Genomic DNA, 13,809 nt, shown 5'->3' with positions numbered 1-13,809 from the left:
AGTCACTGCCTAACAAGAGCTGCAGGAAGGAGACTGGAGAAATTTCAGTATACATCTAGACTAACTTAAATTCCTGGGCATGGCTCTTTCTTTAGTGTTCTGAGCCAAGGGCTGGAGAAATCAACCCAAAAATTCTTCTCTTTCCTAAAAGATGTGGATCAGGCCCTGAACTGACAAATTGATATAAACACGGATGTATCTGATTTTTCTCAGTTCCCTGTAGGATGAGTAGTTTGGAATGTAGGTAAATAGTTTTGACAGGTAATTGTTTTTCTTTAATATCTGGGGTTTATCTAGATTTTTTTAGAGTAGGTAAAAGTATATTACTGCTATGCAATAGCACTTTTAATGTCAAGACCTATTGTACTACCCAGAAGTCTCACAGGACACATATTACAGCACTCAAAAGAAAAGAAGCAGAATGATACACCCCTACATCTACATGTGAATACATTTATGCATCTAAATCTATACAGGAAGATGTCTGGAAAGTGAAATTTCCCTTCTCCTATTTAGGTCAAAACCAAGAATAACACCTGGGTTACATATTACACACTGACCTAAATTATAAGTACATCCCTACACTTAGTACTGTCAGCGTTTCAGAATAAAGCCTGTCTTTGGGGATTTCATAACAACTTAGCCAGAAAATGTTCTTGGGGCCAGATCTTGATAGAAGTTCTCCATATGGGAGGAAATGTTTCTCAAATTTGAAAGAAATTTTTCCAGCCTATTTTGGCTTCAAGGTAGAGGAAGAAAAGGACTCATTTCTAACAATTGGTTAATTTTAATCTAATTTCACTAATAATTTGTCTTTTTTTGTGATTTTTTTTTTTTAATTTGTTTGTTCACATATTGCAAAATTAGTCTTTTCTGAAACACAGGACTGCAGATAGAATGAATTGTTTTCCAGCATTACTTCAAACAGCAGATTTGGCCGAATTGATTAGATAATGCTTAGCCCTTAGATATGCATGGAGTTGATGTGCCCAATCCCGCAAGGAAAACTCCCACTGAATTAGAGTCAGATCCTGGAAGCATTTATGTGCATAAATGCAGTGCCTAAGCAGCAAAATACTGCTCATATGTCTGTCGTGTATAATCAGGTCTTTAAACAGCAATTTGTAAGAGCTTAGTCCTGTAAAAGTCAAGGATGGAAGAGATCTGCTGTGCCTCCTAATTTATTCCATTTCTGCTTCCAAATTTCTCTCTGCAACAAAAGAGTTACAGCAACGATTGCTACTGTACGGACAGCCAGGAATTTTCCAGCATAAGCCTTTTCATTCAGAACCATCCAAAACACTCCCCTGCTAAGTTTAGCCCCAAACAGTGACTGCAAATTTGACAAAGAAAGGGTTAACTTCTAAAGATTATTTTTTCACTTGATATTAAAACAAACACTTTCCTCATTATAAAAAAAAAAGTCTTGGCCTCTTTTTAAACACATCTATGGTGGAAACAGCTGGAGGTAGGAAACTCAAGATCTGGCATGGATATGGGAAGTGCCTTTCTTTGTTCCAGTGAAAACTGGTCTTATTTGTCTGAGCGTTGAGCCTTTGAAATCTCACATTGTGTACATGTCCAGAACACGGCACGGATTTCTTCACCAGGCTCAAGCAGGCCACAACTAAAGACGGCTGCTGCATACATGTGCACGATCAGCATTGTGGCACAATGAAAAAAATGTTTTTCAGACAAAACCAGAGGCAGTATCCCCTCCAGAATGCAAGGAAACCTTTTAAAAATGCAGAGAGGTAAAAGAATGGGCTGTTGCACATTGTGTGGTTCGCAGGTGAAAACCCTGCTCCAGTGCACATTAGGAATGCTGAAACTTGGAAAGGCAGCCTGCTCCACCTCAAAACCCGGGCTAATCTGCAAGGAGAGTCTGGGGAAAGTTAATACTGCCTGAGATAGCACCAGCTTTGGCCAGTCTCATCGCCTGCCTTGGCACCAGAGAGCCCAGCCAGAAGGTGTGAGTGCTGCTGTGTGGAAAGGGATGCAGGGGAGACAGGGAGGGGAACGGGAGCAGTGGCAGCCCCTTGGGGGAGCAAACCTGTTTCTGGGGGACCCCTGCAGAAGCACAACCACCTGTTTCCTTTTCAGGCCCATTAATCTTCTATCCTCGCTGTTCCCCTGTACTTGCACAGGAATTTTGTGCTCTTCCTAACGGAGCTGAAAAGATTTAATACATGCTATGAGTGCTGCCTGCAAATTTTTGGAAAAAAAGAGCTACAAGCCACACTCGCTGTGTTGGTCAGCATTATGTCTGATCAGGAGAAATCTTGGTTGAAAAGCAGAACAAACCATTCTGGGTTTTACCTATACAAAATAAACAAGACTAAGCAGTACTGTGGAACTGAATAAAAAATGAAGTTGGAATGTGTATTGATCTCAGTGGCTGGAACACAAATCAGCATAAAATAGATTTTTACAAGAGTTAAGAAGTAAAATAGTATTCCCCTTAATATCCATAGAAGCAGTACCTCACTCACATAATTTTTTTTTCCTGCTTTTAAGTCAAGCGCGATTAACTTTACAGATTCTTTGGACACAAGACAGCAACAGTGAACTGCCGTGATTGCATTTGAACTAATCCCTCTTTTTTGCTAACTCAGACATCGACGAATGCACCCTGCCTCCGTACTGCCACCATCGATGTGTGAACACTCCTGGTTCCTATTATTGCCAGTGCAACGCCGGGTTCCAGTTAGCATCCAACAACCACACCTGTGTAGGTAAGAACTTCTCTGCGTGCACTTACACGAGCTCGCTCAGTGTAGAGACAGATACTGACACATGAGTTGCCACAGCTGAAATTGAAGTGCCTTCATCCCAACGCAAAGGAAATAAATACCAGTTGCTGTATTGAGAGGCTTTCCTGCAAGTGATCCGAGAAGCCAGGAGGGTTAGAGAGAAAACTGGAGGCTTATTGAAAACCTGTTATTTTGTTGGCATAGCAGGTTTCTGAGCAGCATCTAGTTTGACAACTGGAACCCTAGAGGTTTATATTCATTATTTAAGCTTAGGATTTAATTATTCTTTCAGTTCTGGTGGATCGCTTTGCATTATCGTTGGCTTTCATGATATTGCTCCCAGTTCATGCAACACAAAGGCTGGAACTGGAAACGAAGGGAAGCAATACTATACCTCTGCAGTTAAGTGTAATTATCCTCTGCACACGATAAACATGGTGAGGAAAGAAAGCATCTATAAATGTCACATTTGAATAGCTAGAAAATAAGGTTAAAAATGAAAACAAGGGTCACTAAGGAAGAGCGACTCTTTAGAAGTGATCATCCCTTTGGAAGTAAAACACTAAGGGAAGCCTTGCAGTAAAACTTTAAGACTACTGTTAAGTTTGAAATCATAAGTTCTGTTCTAGAAGAATTAGAGTAATAATAAAAAGGTAACTGTGTCTGCTGAAGTGCAGACTGAATGGCCATAAAAAAAAAATCAAGAGATTGGTGATGGAGATGGTCAGAAGCTCTTCATGGCTATAATTTATATGTAAAATCTATATTATACAGGTATTTGTATATACAGAGAAAAATCAGTCTGGGTTTTCCAGCTTCCAGGCGCTGCCATATCTTATCAAGTACCCTGGCACACTGCATAGCACTGGAGTAAGAGGAATTTCTTGGTTTTCACCAAATGATAGGATAAAAAATTGCACATGGGCACAACATAACCACGTGACAAGTTGTGACTTACTTGACCCTTTCCACAGCTCAAATGCAAGGTGTATTCCTTCAGTTACACTCACCAATCCACGACAGCTCCAAGTCTGCTAGGTGCTTCACCAAAACACCCCTTCTCTGGTTTGCTGGCTTCCCAGCCTAAGGCTGCATACTCCCACCAGGAAAGGTGAAGTACATCTTAAGAAGAAAATTTGTAAATGAATGGTTGCTGCATCAAGGCAGCCTTTCACATCTGCAAGAGTCATCTGGCAGAAGGGATACTTGACAGCTGTACCGATTACATGTGTGTTACGACTTTTGCATATATTGAAAGTGGGTCAATATTTCTTGGGAGGAAAACAAACAGAATTGTGGCTTTGGCAAGCTTATTTATTCCTTCTGGTAGCATTGTCATGATGTACGTTCTTTGCACTGTTGCCAGAAATTAACTAAAAGGAGGAATCAAAAACTTTGTAATAGGTTTTCCCCTATTACCATTCATTTTCAGGACTAGGAGGTTCATCGTATAGAGAATTAATATCCTCCTCATGGTTTATTTTTGTGAAGGCCTAATCTTAGTTGTCTTCGTCAGTTTTTTAGTTGTATCTGTAAATGACAGAGTGTTGCTGACATTTATAAGCATTTACAAAAGCCATGAACTCAAGATTTTTTTTTTTCAAATGCAGCTCTCTAGTAATGGTCATATCTGATAAACACAAATATGAATGGAAAACATGCAGGGGAGGAATACAAGGGAAAATAAAATCTACAGAGTGATTGACAGAGGAGCAGCAGTTAGTCAACAGCCTATGAAAAACAACTATTATAGATTCCAGAGGTGATTACAGTTATATAAACTTCCCAATAAAAATTGCTTCTCTTCTCATACCACAGTGTTCTCACATATATTTGTAGGATGGGCACATCATGGAAAAAATCTAGCACAGAAACATACCTTCCCCCAATATGGTCTAGGCCTTCGAGCATTGCAAAACCCTACTGGCCTCAAAGGTTCATGTTATAATTGTAATGGAATTTAAAAGAACAAATTTTAAGAGTAATAAATAGCTCATATAAATCTTAACCACTGCATGCTGAGAGGTCTTATCAGTATGTGTTCCTTACATCAATTATTTATAGAGACTTGGCATTTCATACCTGAAAAAAAGAGGCTGGAATGTGGAGTTTAATAGCCACACTAAACATTTTTGGAAGAATTCATCACACATTAGAATAACTCTCATTCCTGGAAAAATGCTCTTTTTCTACATGGATTGTAAAGCATGGATCCGACATTGTTCCAGTGACTGCAGATCTATATCGATAGAGTCAACTGAGCTTCTGCTAAGCAATAGACCCAGACTTAAGGACTAATCCACTTAATCAGCCTAATTACCAGCTACACAAGATAAAGATCCGTAATTTTTTCCTTTCAGACATAAACGAATGTGATGCCAATAACCCATGTGCACAACAGTGTTACAATATACTGGGTTCTTTCATCTGTCAGTGTAATCCAGGATTTGAGTTAAGCAGTGACAGAATCAACTGTGAAGGTAAGCAATTTTTTTTTCTCTTGGAAGAGCGATTTTGGTTTTTTAATTATTTTCCCAGAAGACTTTCTGTGAACTAAGGGATATAATTCAAGTGGAGCCACACTGTGGGTGCAGTTTGTAGCCAAAACCCTTAAGACATTTATTTTTTATGTTGTGAATGTGGTTGCTAACACACACCTTAGTAGGTGCAGCTGCATTCAGGTGCACGTATATATGGGCATCTCTCTTTAATAGCAAGTGCAAAACAGGACAGACGTTACTACACTTCAGATCACAGCCGGGAAGAATAAGGCTCCTGAATACTTATTTCACAAACTCACTCGAATTGTGTGTGGTCTAACACTGATGACCATTAAATGAATCAGAAAGGAATGCAAAACCAAAAACAAGTGCAATTTTGTGTTGTTAGGCTCCTCTGAAAATAAAACCTCAAATTTTTGATTTTAAGGAAGCGACAACTGTGCTTTTAAGCCTGTGTATACAAACAGCATGTCTCCTGATGATTATACAATCAACACTATTTCCTCTGCCAGAGTCTCCACAGGGGTCCCCTAATCTCCTTTTGGACACATGATCTCACCCTTGAAGCCCATATCCTTTCTACCAGTCTCAAAGCCAAAGAGGTCTTTTTGGTTTACCACTGCCCTCCTAAACAAGCCAGAGCTATTACAGATGCTCCCTCTCCCAGCTTCTTAAGCTAATCCTACTTGCAAGGGAACAGAACAGGGAGCAGCAGAGTATGCAGCCTCCAAGGACACACCTGACAAAATCAAGAACTGGGCTCAAGCCTCAGAGGTAGTAGGAGGGAGTCAGGCTGTTTTCCAAGCCATTCCCTGGGTTTGATAGGTTTAATTTCCAGTTAATGGCATAGACTGCTAAATTCTGTTTCATGCTACACTTCTCTAGCAAGGGACCAATAGTTACACAAGGATAAAAAAGCAAGAGAGAGAATGATATACACTGAATATTATTTGAAGACAAAAAATAGGCCTTACCTTCTTTCCCAAAGAGCTACTCCGTTACGGTAGGGCACAAATACAAAGGCAGTATTTTTGCCTTACTAACTAATCTCACATCTGTGTTTTTTGTGAGAGTAATCACATTTTGGAAGACTAAAAGTATAAATTCTTTCAAGAGTTATTTTCCTAAACCTGTTCTGAAGTCTAACTTTTGCTCCCTCAAATCCAAAGCTCTCATTTGGGAAGATTATTGATAAAACACAAGTAGAACTAGTGTTTTATCAATAAATAAATGGGTTTTTTTATCAATAAATAATGTTTGCAAACCTTCTGTTTGCAACTTTTGAGGCATTAAGCAGTACATTTCAGTTTTTTTCACAACTTGCTCTCTTTAGACAGAATTCTTTCTCCTGTTAGAACCAGCATTTAGCTATTACGTTTAGTTCTGTAACAAGGTAGATGTTCAAACCCAGTAACTTTAAGCTCTTTTGCTCTCTGCAGACATTGATGAATGCAGAACCTCAAGTTATATATGTCAGTATCAGTGTGTCAACGAACCTGGAAAATTCTCATGTGTCTGCCCTGAAGGATACCAGGTAGTAGGAGGCAGAACATGTCATGGTAAGTGCCCTCAACTTCGCAGCCTCACTACTGCATTTATTACCACCACGATTTCGGGCAAGACGAAGAATGCTTGCTATCTAAGTGTTTATATTTCATGACAGGATTACCATGATGTTAGCAAGAGATATGTTGATTAAGTATTTGGTGATTAATTGCATATCTTATATTAATTCATATTTGAATCCTTCAGCTCAAACTCTTAAGTCCTTCAGATACCTAGGACAAAATTGCAGTTTTTTCAGCCTTCAGGTAAAACTTGAGCTAGGTAAAACTCCTAGCTGTCTGGGTAGTGAGTCTAAGTTTCAGAGATAAATATCTCTGAAAAAAATCAGGCCATTTTTTGCAGACACTAAACATGGCTTTATATCATGCTTCATTTTATAGAGGTTCCTAAATCCAGCCACAGTAGAAATTAAAGATATGTTTCTTCTCATAACAGGAGAAAAAAAATGCAAGACTCGAGCAGCTTAGATAATTTGTGTTTAGAAAATAAATGTTCTGGACAGGTGCCACCAAATGCCAGAGCTTTAAAGTTTGTGTTTTTTCCTCACTGGTGCTAAATGTCTCTGCATCTTATGAAAGAATATTGTAGAACAACATATTAAGTGCAAGAACCACTGCTTATGTAATCCAGAAATCGATTTAACAGTCATTTTCATAAATAAATAGGTGTGCTAATTATTGGCAGAAAGGATGAGGAAATAACTCAAATTTTTTATTAATTTTCTCATAAAATTCAGATTAATTTCTTTCACTTAAGAACAGCAGCTGATACTGAATGTTGTGGGGTAGTTGGACCATCTAAAAATCTGTTTGTGCCTTCTGAGAGATTACATTTGAATAAACCCTTTCTGTGACTGCCTCAATTTCAGGAGACTGTATAGGTAGACAGTAGTGGGGTTCTGGCACTGACAGGGTAATAGAGCATGAATACAGCACAAGTCTGACAGTCCCCATCTCCATTCAGGGTTATTTTCCCAGGCAAAAAAAGGAAGCTCTACTTTGCACAATAAACAGATTTTCATTATTCCTTGCAAAGTTATTTTAGTTAAAATGTAGCCATTAACTAAGCGTTTTAGTTAGACCATGAAACTCAGGCAATTCAAAATGAGAACCTGCAAAAGGCAGGAAATCACAATTCTTCCTCAAAACCTTTCTCTTCTGTCTACAAGGTGTCTTCTGGTATAAAATCATTCTTTGCTAATTAGAAACTTCACAGTATTTCTACAGTTGCATTACACATGATTGATATGTTTCTTTACTCAGCTAAAAAAACTTCAGTCTTAATTAACACTCAATAAACAAATTTATTCGATTTCTGCATAGAGAAATCCTTTATAGCCAGCCCCAGAAAAGCAGGTAAAGAACACAGAAACCCGCTGAATTTTAACAGACAAGCAGGTGGCTTTTTTTTTTTGGTGGTTGTTGTGAGGACATTGTGCTTGTTTTTGTAGCAAACTCATTTCCATCTGCTTTGACAGAGTCCCTTTTCCTTCCTCCTAGATATAAACGAGTGCGAGACTACTAATGAATGCAGAGAGGATGAAATTTGCTGGAATTACCATGGAGGATTTCGCTGTTACCCAAGAAATCCTTGTCAAGAGCCCTACGTCCTTACATCTGAGAAGTAAGGGGAAAAATTAGTCTTTTCTTTTTTAGGATCATCCTCAACAGGCAACACGATCAAACACAACAGAAAGCAAGTACCATTTGTTTGCAACTATCCCAGTTTCATCCGCTTTTGTTTTTCAGCCGCTGTGTCTGCCCCGTCTCAAACGCCATTTGCCGAGAGCTGCCGTACTCGGTTGTGTACAAGTACATGAGCATCCGCTCAGACAGAACAGTGCCCTCCGATATCTTCCAGATTCAGGCAACCACTATTTACCCGAATACTATCAACACATTCCGGATCAAGTCTGGAAACGAAAATGGAGAATTTTACCTGAGAGTGAGTATTGGGGGGAGTTGGACCCTGAGCAGGGTACAAAGACCACTGGTGCTACCAAGGTGTCACAGCGCCTGCCGTTGTGACAAACCCATCAAATGTTCCCCTAGGGGTAACACAGCATCACAGGGTTCATCAGCTTCCTTATTAAGCATGGTTTGCTTCCAGGTTTTAAAAAGCCTTTTACTTCTCTACCTGAAAACTCTCAACTGAGAATCAAACTGTTTCTTTCAAATGAATACAACACTAGTGGCAAGCAGGAATATTTAGCAATCCTGTGACACCCATATCAGATACAAATGAGATACCTCTATCCTTCTCATTCTCTGTACCAACACCCCATATATATGTATTTAGGAGAGGATTATACAAAGATTCCTTGTACAATTACCTTTATTAAATTTCTCATTTTTGTGAAAAAATAGAGTAATAGCTTGGGATGGGGCACTGGTTTCTAGAGTGCTAAGTTCAGGCCAACTTGCAAAGGTTTTGTGTTGAGACATACCTAAACCTTTATTTTCCCAGAGTGCTGCAGCTATTTCAGAAAACCACGAAAGTTCAAGTGACCTACAATAGCAGTACTTCCTGTTGGTATAATGCATTCAACTAGATACACATGAATAAAAGCATCTATAACATCTGCTTTTTAAGATTTTTTTTGGAAGAAATCTGATTTTCTTGGACACTTGAAATTATTTACAAATTCCTGGGAAATCCTTTTTGCTTCATATGTGGCTTTACACTCAGCAAAACAGAATTGGCCCAAAAAAATTGAAAACAGAAATAAAAATGAAAACCTTCCAATTAATATATTTTTTCTTCAAATGTGAAGATTAGAGTGTTTTGATAATACATCCAAAAAAGTGTACCAAGATATGGCATTGCCTATTTACACCATGCTTCCCCAAGATGGGAACAAGGAACTACTCATCTGTATCTCCCTTGTTCTGGTATAGCCTATAATCCAGTGCTTTTTCCCTGGATTTATTACACATCAGAACTCCATACCTACCCCCAAAATACAAAGAGTTATTCGCTTAGAAAAGAACAAGTTCACTCCACCTCTAGTTTGGGTTAGACCCCAATCTAACCTTTGGACTGACTTTCTTCAGACTAACGATTCCAGCCTTCTGTTGCCACCCAACAAGGAATCGCAGGCCTTAAATAAGGAAGCATGTGTTTATCCCTGCCAAGGGGCTGCGGTAAACAAAGGCTTACTTAGAAGTTATTCCTATTGTTTTAGTAAAAGTCTGAGCTGGGTCTCAGATACAGCAGATGGATTAGATTCATCTGTATACCCTACTCGTTTGACACGGTGACAAAACATTTGTAGGAGGTGAAGGGAGAGATGGAGTTTACCCTTTTATTATCATGTGTAAATTACAAAGCTGTTTAACAAACGAGCAGCGTGCCATGGACAGGGCCTGTCGTATTCCCCAGCCAAATGATCCCAGACTGGGAAGAGAGCTCTGGAGCAGTACAAGATGGGGATGGCAACAGGCACACCAGCTGCAAAAAATCCCCGTGTTTACAAGGGGAGCACACTTCTGGAGTATGAGCCACGAGACAGAGTTTCCCTCCACTGAACAAGCCATATCCCTGTTAAAGACATTAGGTCTCTCTTGTTTTACTTATTCTCCATATATTTTAAAAGCTGATAGATGGGGATAAAAACAAGGACCATCCTGGGATAGATTACCACTTTTCACATCCTTCAGAAGAGTCAGCATAACCAGGAACAGATTTCGCAGTGCAGTTTATTCCTCTGAGCCCTAGTCAGGTAAGTTTTCCCTGCAGCAAAGCCAGGTGTGAGATTAGTCATGGCCATTTAAAAATGTTAAAAGAATAGTTGCATTGTGCATCTCTGTGCTGAGACAGAGCATTTTTACAGCGTAGTAACACACAAACACTCTCTTGACGCTACTAGGGAATTGTATTTGACGTAATTAAACTTTTTGTTGTTGTTCTTTCAGCAAACAAGCGCCGTAAGTGCAATGCTGGTACTGGTGAAATCACTATCAGGACCAAGAGAACACATTGTGGATCTGGAGATGCTAACAGTCAACAGTTTGAATTATCGTACAAGCTCGGTGTTGAGATTAACAATAATAGTGGGACCTTACGCATTTTAGTGGTTTGCAATAACCCTTCACTGGCACTTAAAGCAGCCAAAGAATATTATCTTAAAGAAAGCACTTACTATTTTATTTATAGATTTTGCTCTTTTTTTTAAGATTTGTTTAGTAAGTTGATATCTTTAATCCACACATTACACCTGTCATTCAAAATTAGTAGATGTGTTCCATAGTATAACATGGGCATTGTCACTTTCTGTATAAAGGTTTAAATCTTTTTTATTACCTTTCTTGGACTAGATACATACACTACGCTTTTGTAGGAGAACTGTATGTTCATACTATCCTGTAAAACTTCACACACCCTTCCTAGCCAAATAGGTCATGCGATTAAAAGGTGATCTTCTGTGTGTTTATTTTAAATTCTAATGCAGCTACACTGACAATCTCAACAAGAAAAAAATGATATAGTATGAATGATACACAAAGTAACGGTTATCTAAAGCTAAAATATATTTCTTCTTTTTAACTACTTTGTAACAAAAGATAACAGTCAATAAAAATCTATTTCTGTAGACATTTATGTGCTATCAAGTTGGTTTTTCTAATCTGGGTTGGAGGTAAAGTTACATTGCGAGAAATGTTTTTCATTGGGTTTTTATATGGAGATTGCGTTAACCATGCCACGGAATAACATCCTGCTCTCTCCAAGAAAAACAGACCATAGGAAGAAAATTTCTCCAACAACGAAAGAAACTCCAAATGGAAAATCACCATGCAGGGCACATGTGTCCATGCTTTCTCCTGAGAACACTGTTGGTAGTTACTGGTTAGAGGGATACAGCATTTTCAGACAGAAGTTAACACACTATTTTTCCAGAAATATTATATTGTATACTAAGAACTGAGTGCATTTGCTTATTAAGTTATATCATTTTCAGGCACTCAGTCCTGTTCCTGCTCTTACAACTCAGATGTATCATGTACAGTGTTCATAAAATTTATTTCTAATTCAAGAACTAATAACATCTTTTGTAATATGTAAAATCTTATTTCTTGTTTAAAATGTAGTAGTTAATCCTGTGATGTACAAAATTTTTAATAAAGATCTCTTACCACATTGTATTTAGTCTTTTTTTTGAGGTAGTTTATTAGCTGTGTTAGAGGGCTGAATTGTCAGCTGCTGTGGGAGTCAGCAAAGCCCCACTGAGTTCCTCAGAGTCAGAATGACCCAGGTCTCAGTCCCCACAGTATTAGTTCATGGAAGACTAAAAACACCATTTCTTTGTAGAAGGACAAAGATATTACCTACTGAGTTTTAGTTTTACTGACATTAATAAAAGGAAAAAATATACCAACATATATACATCACTAGTTAGTTGCTGATTTACAGGAAGGAGCCTCTTTTCTACTTAAAATTCATTTTCTATAGAAAATATTTGTGAATAGTGCGTACATTATACACAAAAACCCTCTTGTGGTGCAGACCCACAGATCCATATTTATTATGTCAGTCACCCCCTCAGTGATTGCTTTCAGGGGATGTGCCCAAAGAAGCAACGAGCATGGCTGGAGAACTTGGCATCCAGAGGTCCTGCACGTCAAGACACCAAAAATTAGAACAGGCCACAATCACTCTGGTTTAGGGTGACACATCCCCCACGCTCAGAGAAATTGCAGAGCAGGACCCCACTATCCAATGATCATTCCTTCAGGCAGTCATTTGTGGCTTTAAACAAATAATTCCTCTGCCAAAAGGGTCATAGCACATGGTTGTGGCATAGGCCAAAAAATAGTGCTGGCGCTGGGTCACATTTCCTTTGCCTGGGGCCCCAGAGCTGTGGGGTGAGACCCCAGGTAGCCTTCATCCCTCTCTGCAGAGGAGCTCACCGATACAAACCCGGTTGCTTTGTAAAGGGATTTAATTGATGTTTTCCATGGTGAAAACTGATATAGAGAGTTTGGCTTGTAGCAAGCTCCTTCCTCTCCCCAGAGGGATTCCTCCCCATTCATCATCACTACAAATACACTTGGTTTGAAAGGCAACTCCTCATCCCGCACATGTACTGAGCAAAACGCCTCTGACCTCCTCCTCCTCCCTGTGATTCTTGTGGCAAGCAGCACATGCTCACCTCCATACTTAGTCTGTCAACTAACATTTTTTATATAGTCTGTCCTCACAAACAAGCTGTGCTGGCCCCCAGGCAACTCCCTCTACCCCCAGCATCAGCACTGTTCTTTTACACTGACTTTTAACTTCCCAAATCGTGTAATTTAGCATTGCCCGTTCCAAGAAACAACTGATTTTGTTGTTGTTTCTAGGTTTAAAACGGGCAGCTTTCTCTTGGTAGGTGCCCAGAGGAGGATGAAGTGGCTTTGCCTCCTCCAGTCCTGGGACTTGCAGGGCATCAGGCTGGTCCCTGCAGTGAATTAAGCAGCCACAAATCATCCCTGACACCCCCAACCTGCCAGGTTCTGCCCCAAGGATTTACTCTACATTCATGCTCTGCCAATATTTACACCAGTTTTGTCACCAGCACTTTCAAACCTTCCTTTGAAATATCTGCTTATCTGACAATGACCCAAAACTGATCATTATATATAGAGAAAAAATAACACTATCAAATGGCATGAACAAAGGCATGTAGCTTGTACATGTGCTCAAGCCATTTTCAGCCCACCCATTCCTCCACATCTCACCATGCTCAAGCCTTGGCTTCACCCATTTTATTTTTGCACAAACCACCACCCCGCTCTCTGTCTGTTTGCAATATTCAGGTCTCTATAAGACCACTTACAGCCCAAACTAGCCAAGTCAGAGGTTATCACGCAGCTCCAGAGCGCAGATCCAGCCGCTTGCCATTGTATTGCTACAGGTTAGTTGAGACCTAAACTCATCACTGGGTGTGAGCACCACTCTCCACGCACAACATTAATCACAGAGCTTTTATGGACGCGGGGAGCTGCAATAAC

The 13,809-nt window shown here is 39.5% G+C and overlaps 1 protein-coding gene across 1 annotated transcript in view; it reads left to right on the top strand.

Annotated features, from left to right (window-relative positions):
- EFEMP1 (EGF containing fibulin extracellular matrix protein 1) overlaps positions 1-11,415 on the top strand; it is a 48,512-nt gene extending 37,097 nt beyond the window's left edge. Inside the window, exons 6-11 of the mRNA XM_068404740.1 lie at positions 2,616-2,735; positions 5,114-5,233; positions 6,694-6,813; positions 8,320-8,443; positions 8,569-8,764; positions 10,735-11,415. Coding sequence (XP_068260841.1) covers positions 2,616-2,735; positions 5,114-5,233; positions 6,694-6,813; positions 8,320-8,443; positions 8,569-8,764; positions 10,735-10,893 — 839 coding nt within the window. The 3' untranslated portion in view covers positions 10,894-11,415. The remainder of the gene's footprint in view (positions 1-2,615; positions 2,736-5,113; positions 5,234-6,693; positions 6,814-8,319; positions 8,444-8,568; positions 8,765-10,734) is intronic.
- Positions 11,416-13,809: the final 2,394 nt, after the last annotated feature.

This window comes from Nyctibius grandis, chromosome 1, assembly GCF_013368605.1.
Source record: "Nyctibius grandis isolate bNycGra1 chromosome 1, bNycGra1.pri, whole genome shotgun sequence".
Classification (NCBI taxonomy): Eukaryota; Metazoa; Chordata; class Aves; order Nyctibiiformes; family Nyctibiidae; genus Nyctibius; species Nyctibius grandis.
This window is presented reverse-complemented; position numbering and strand designations above follow the sequence as displayed.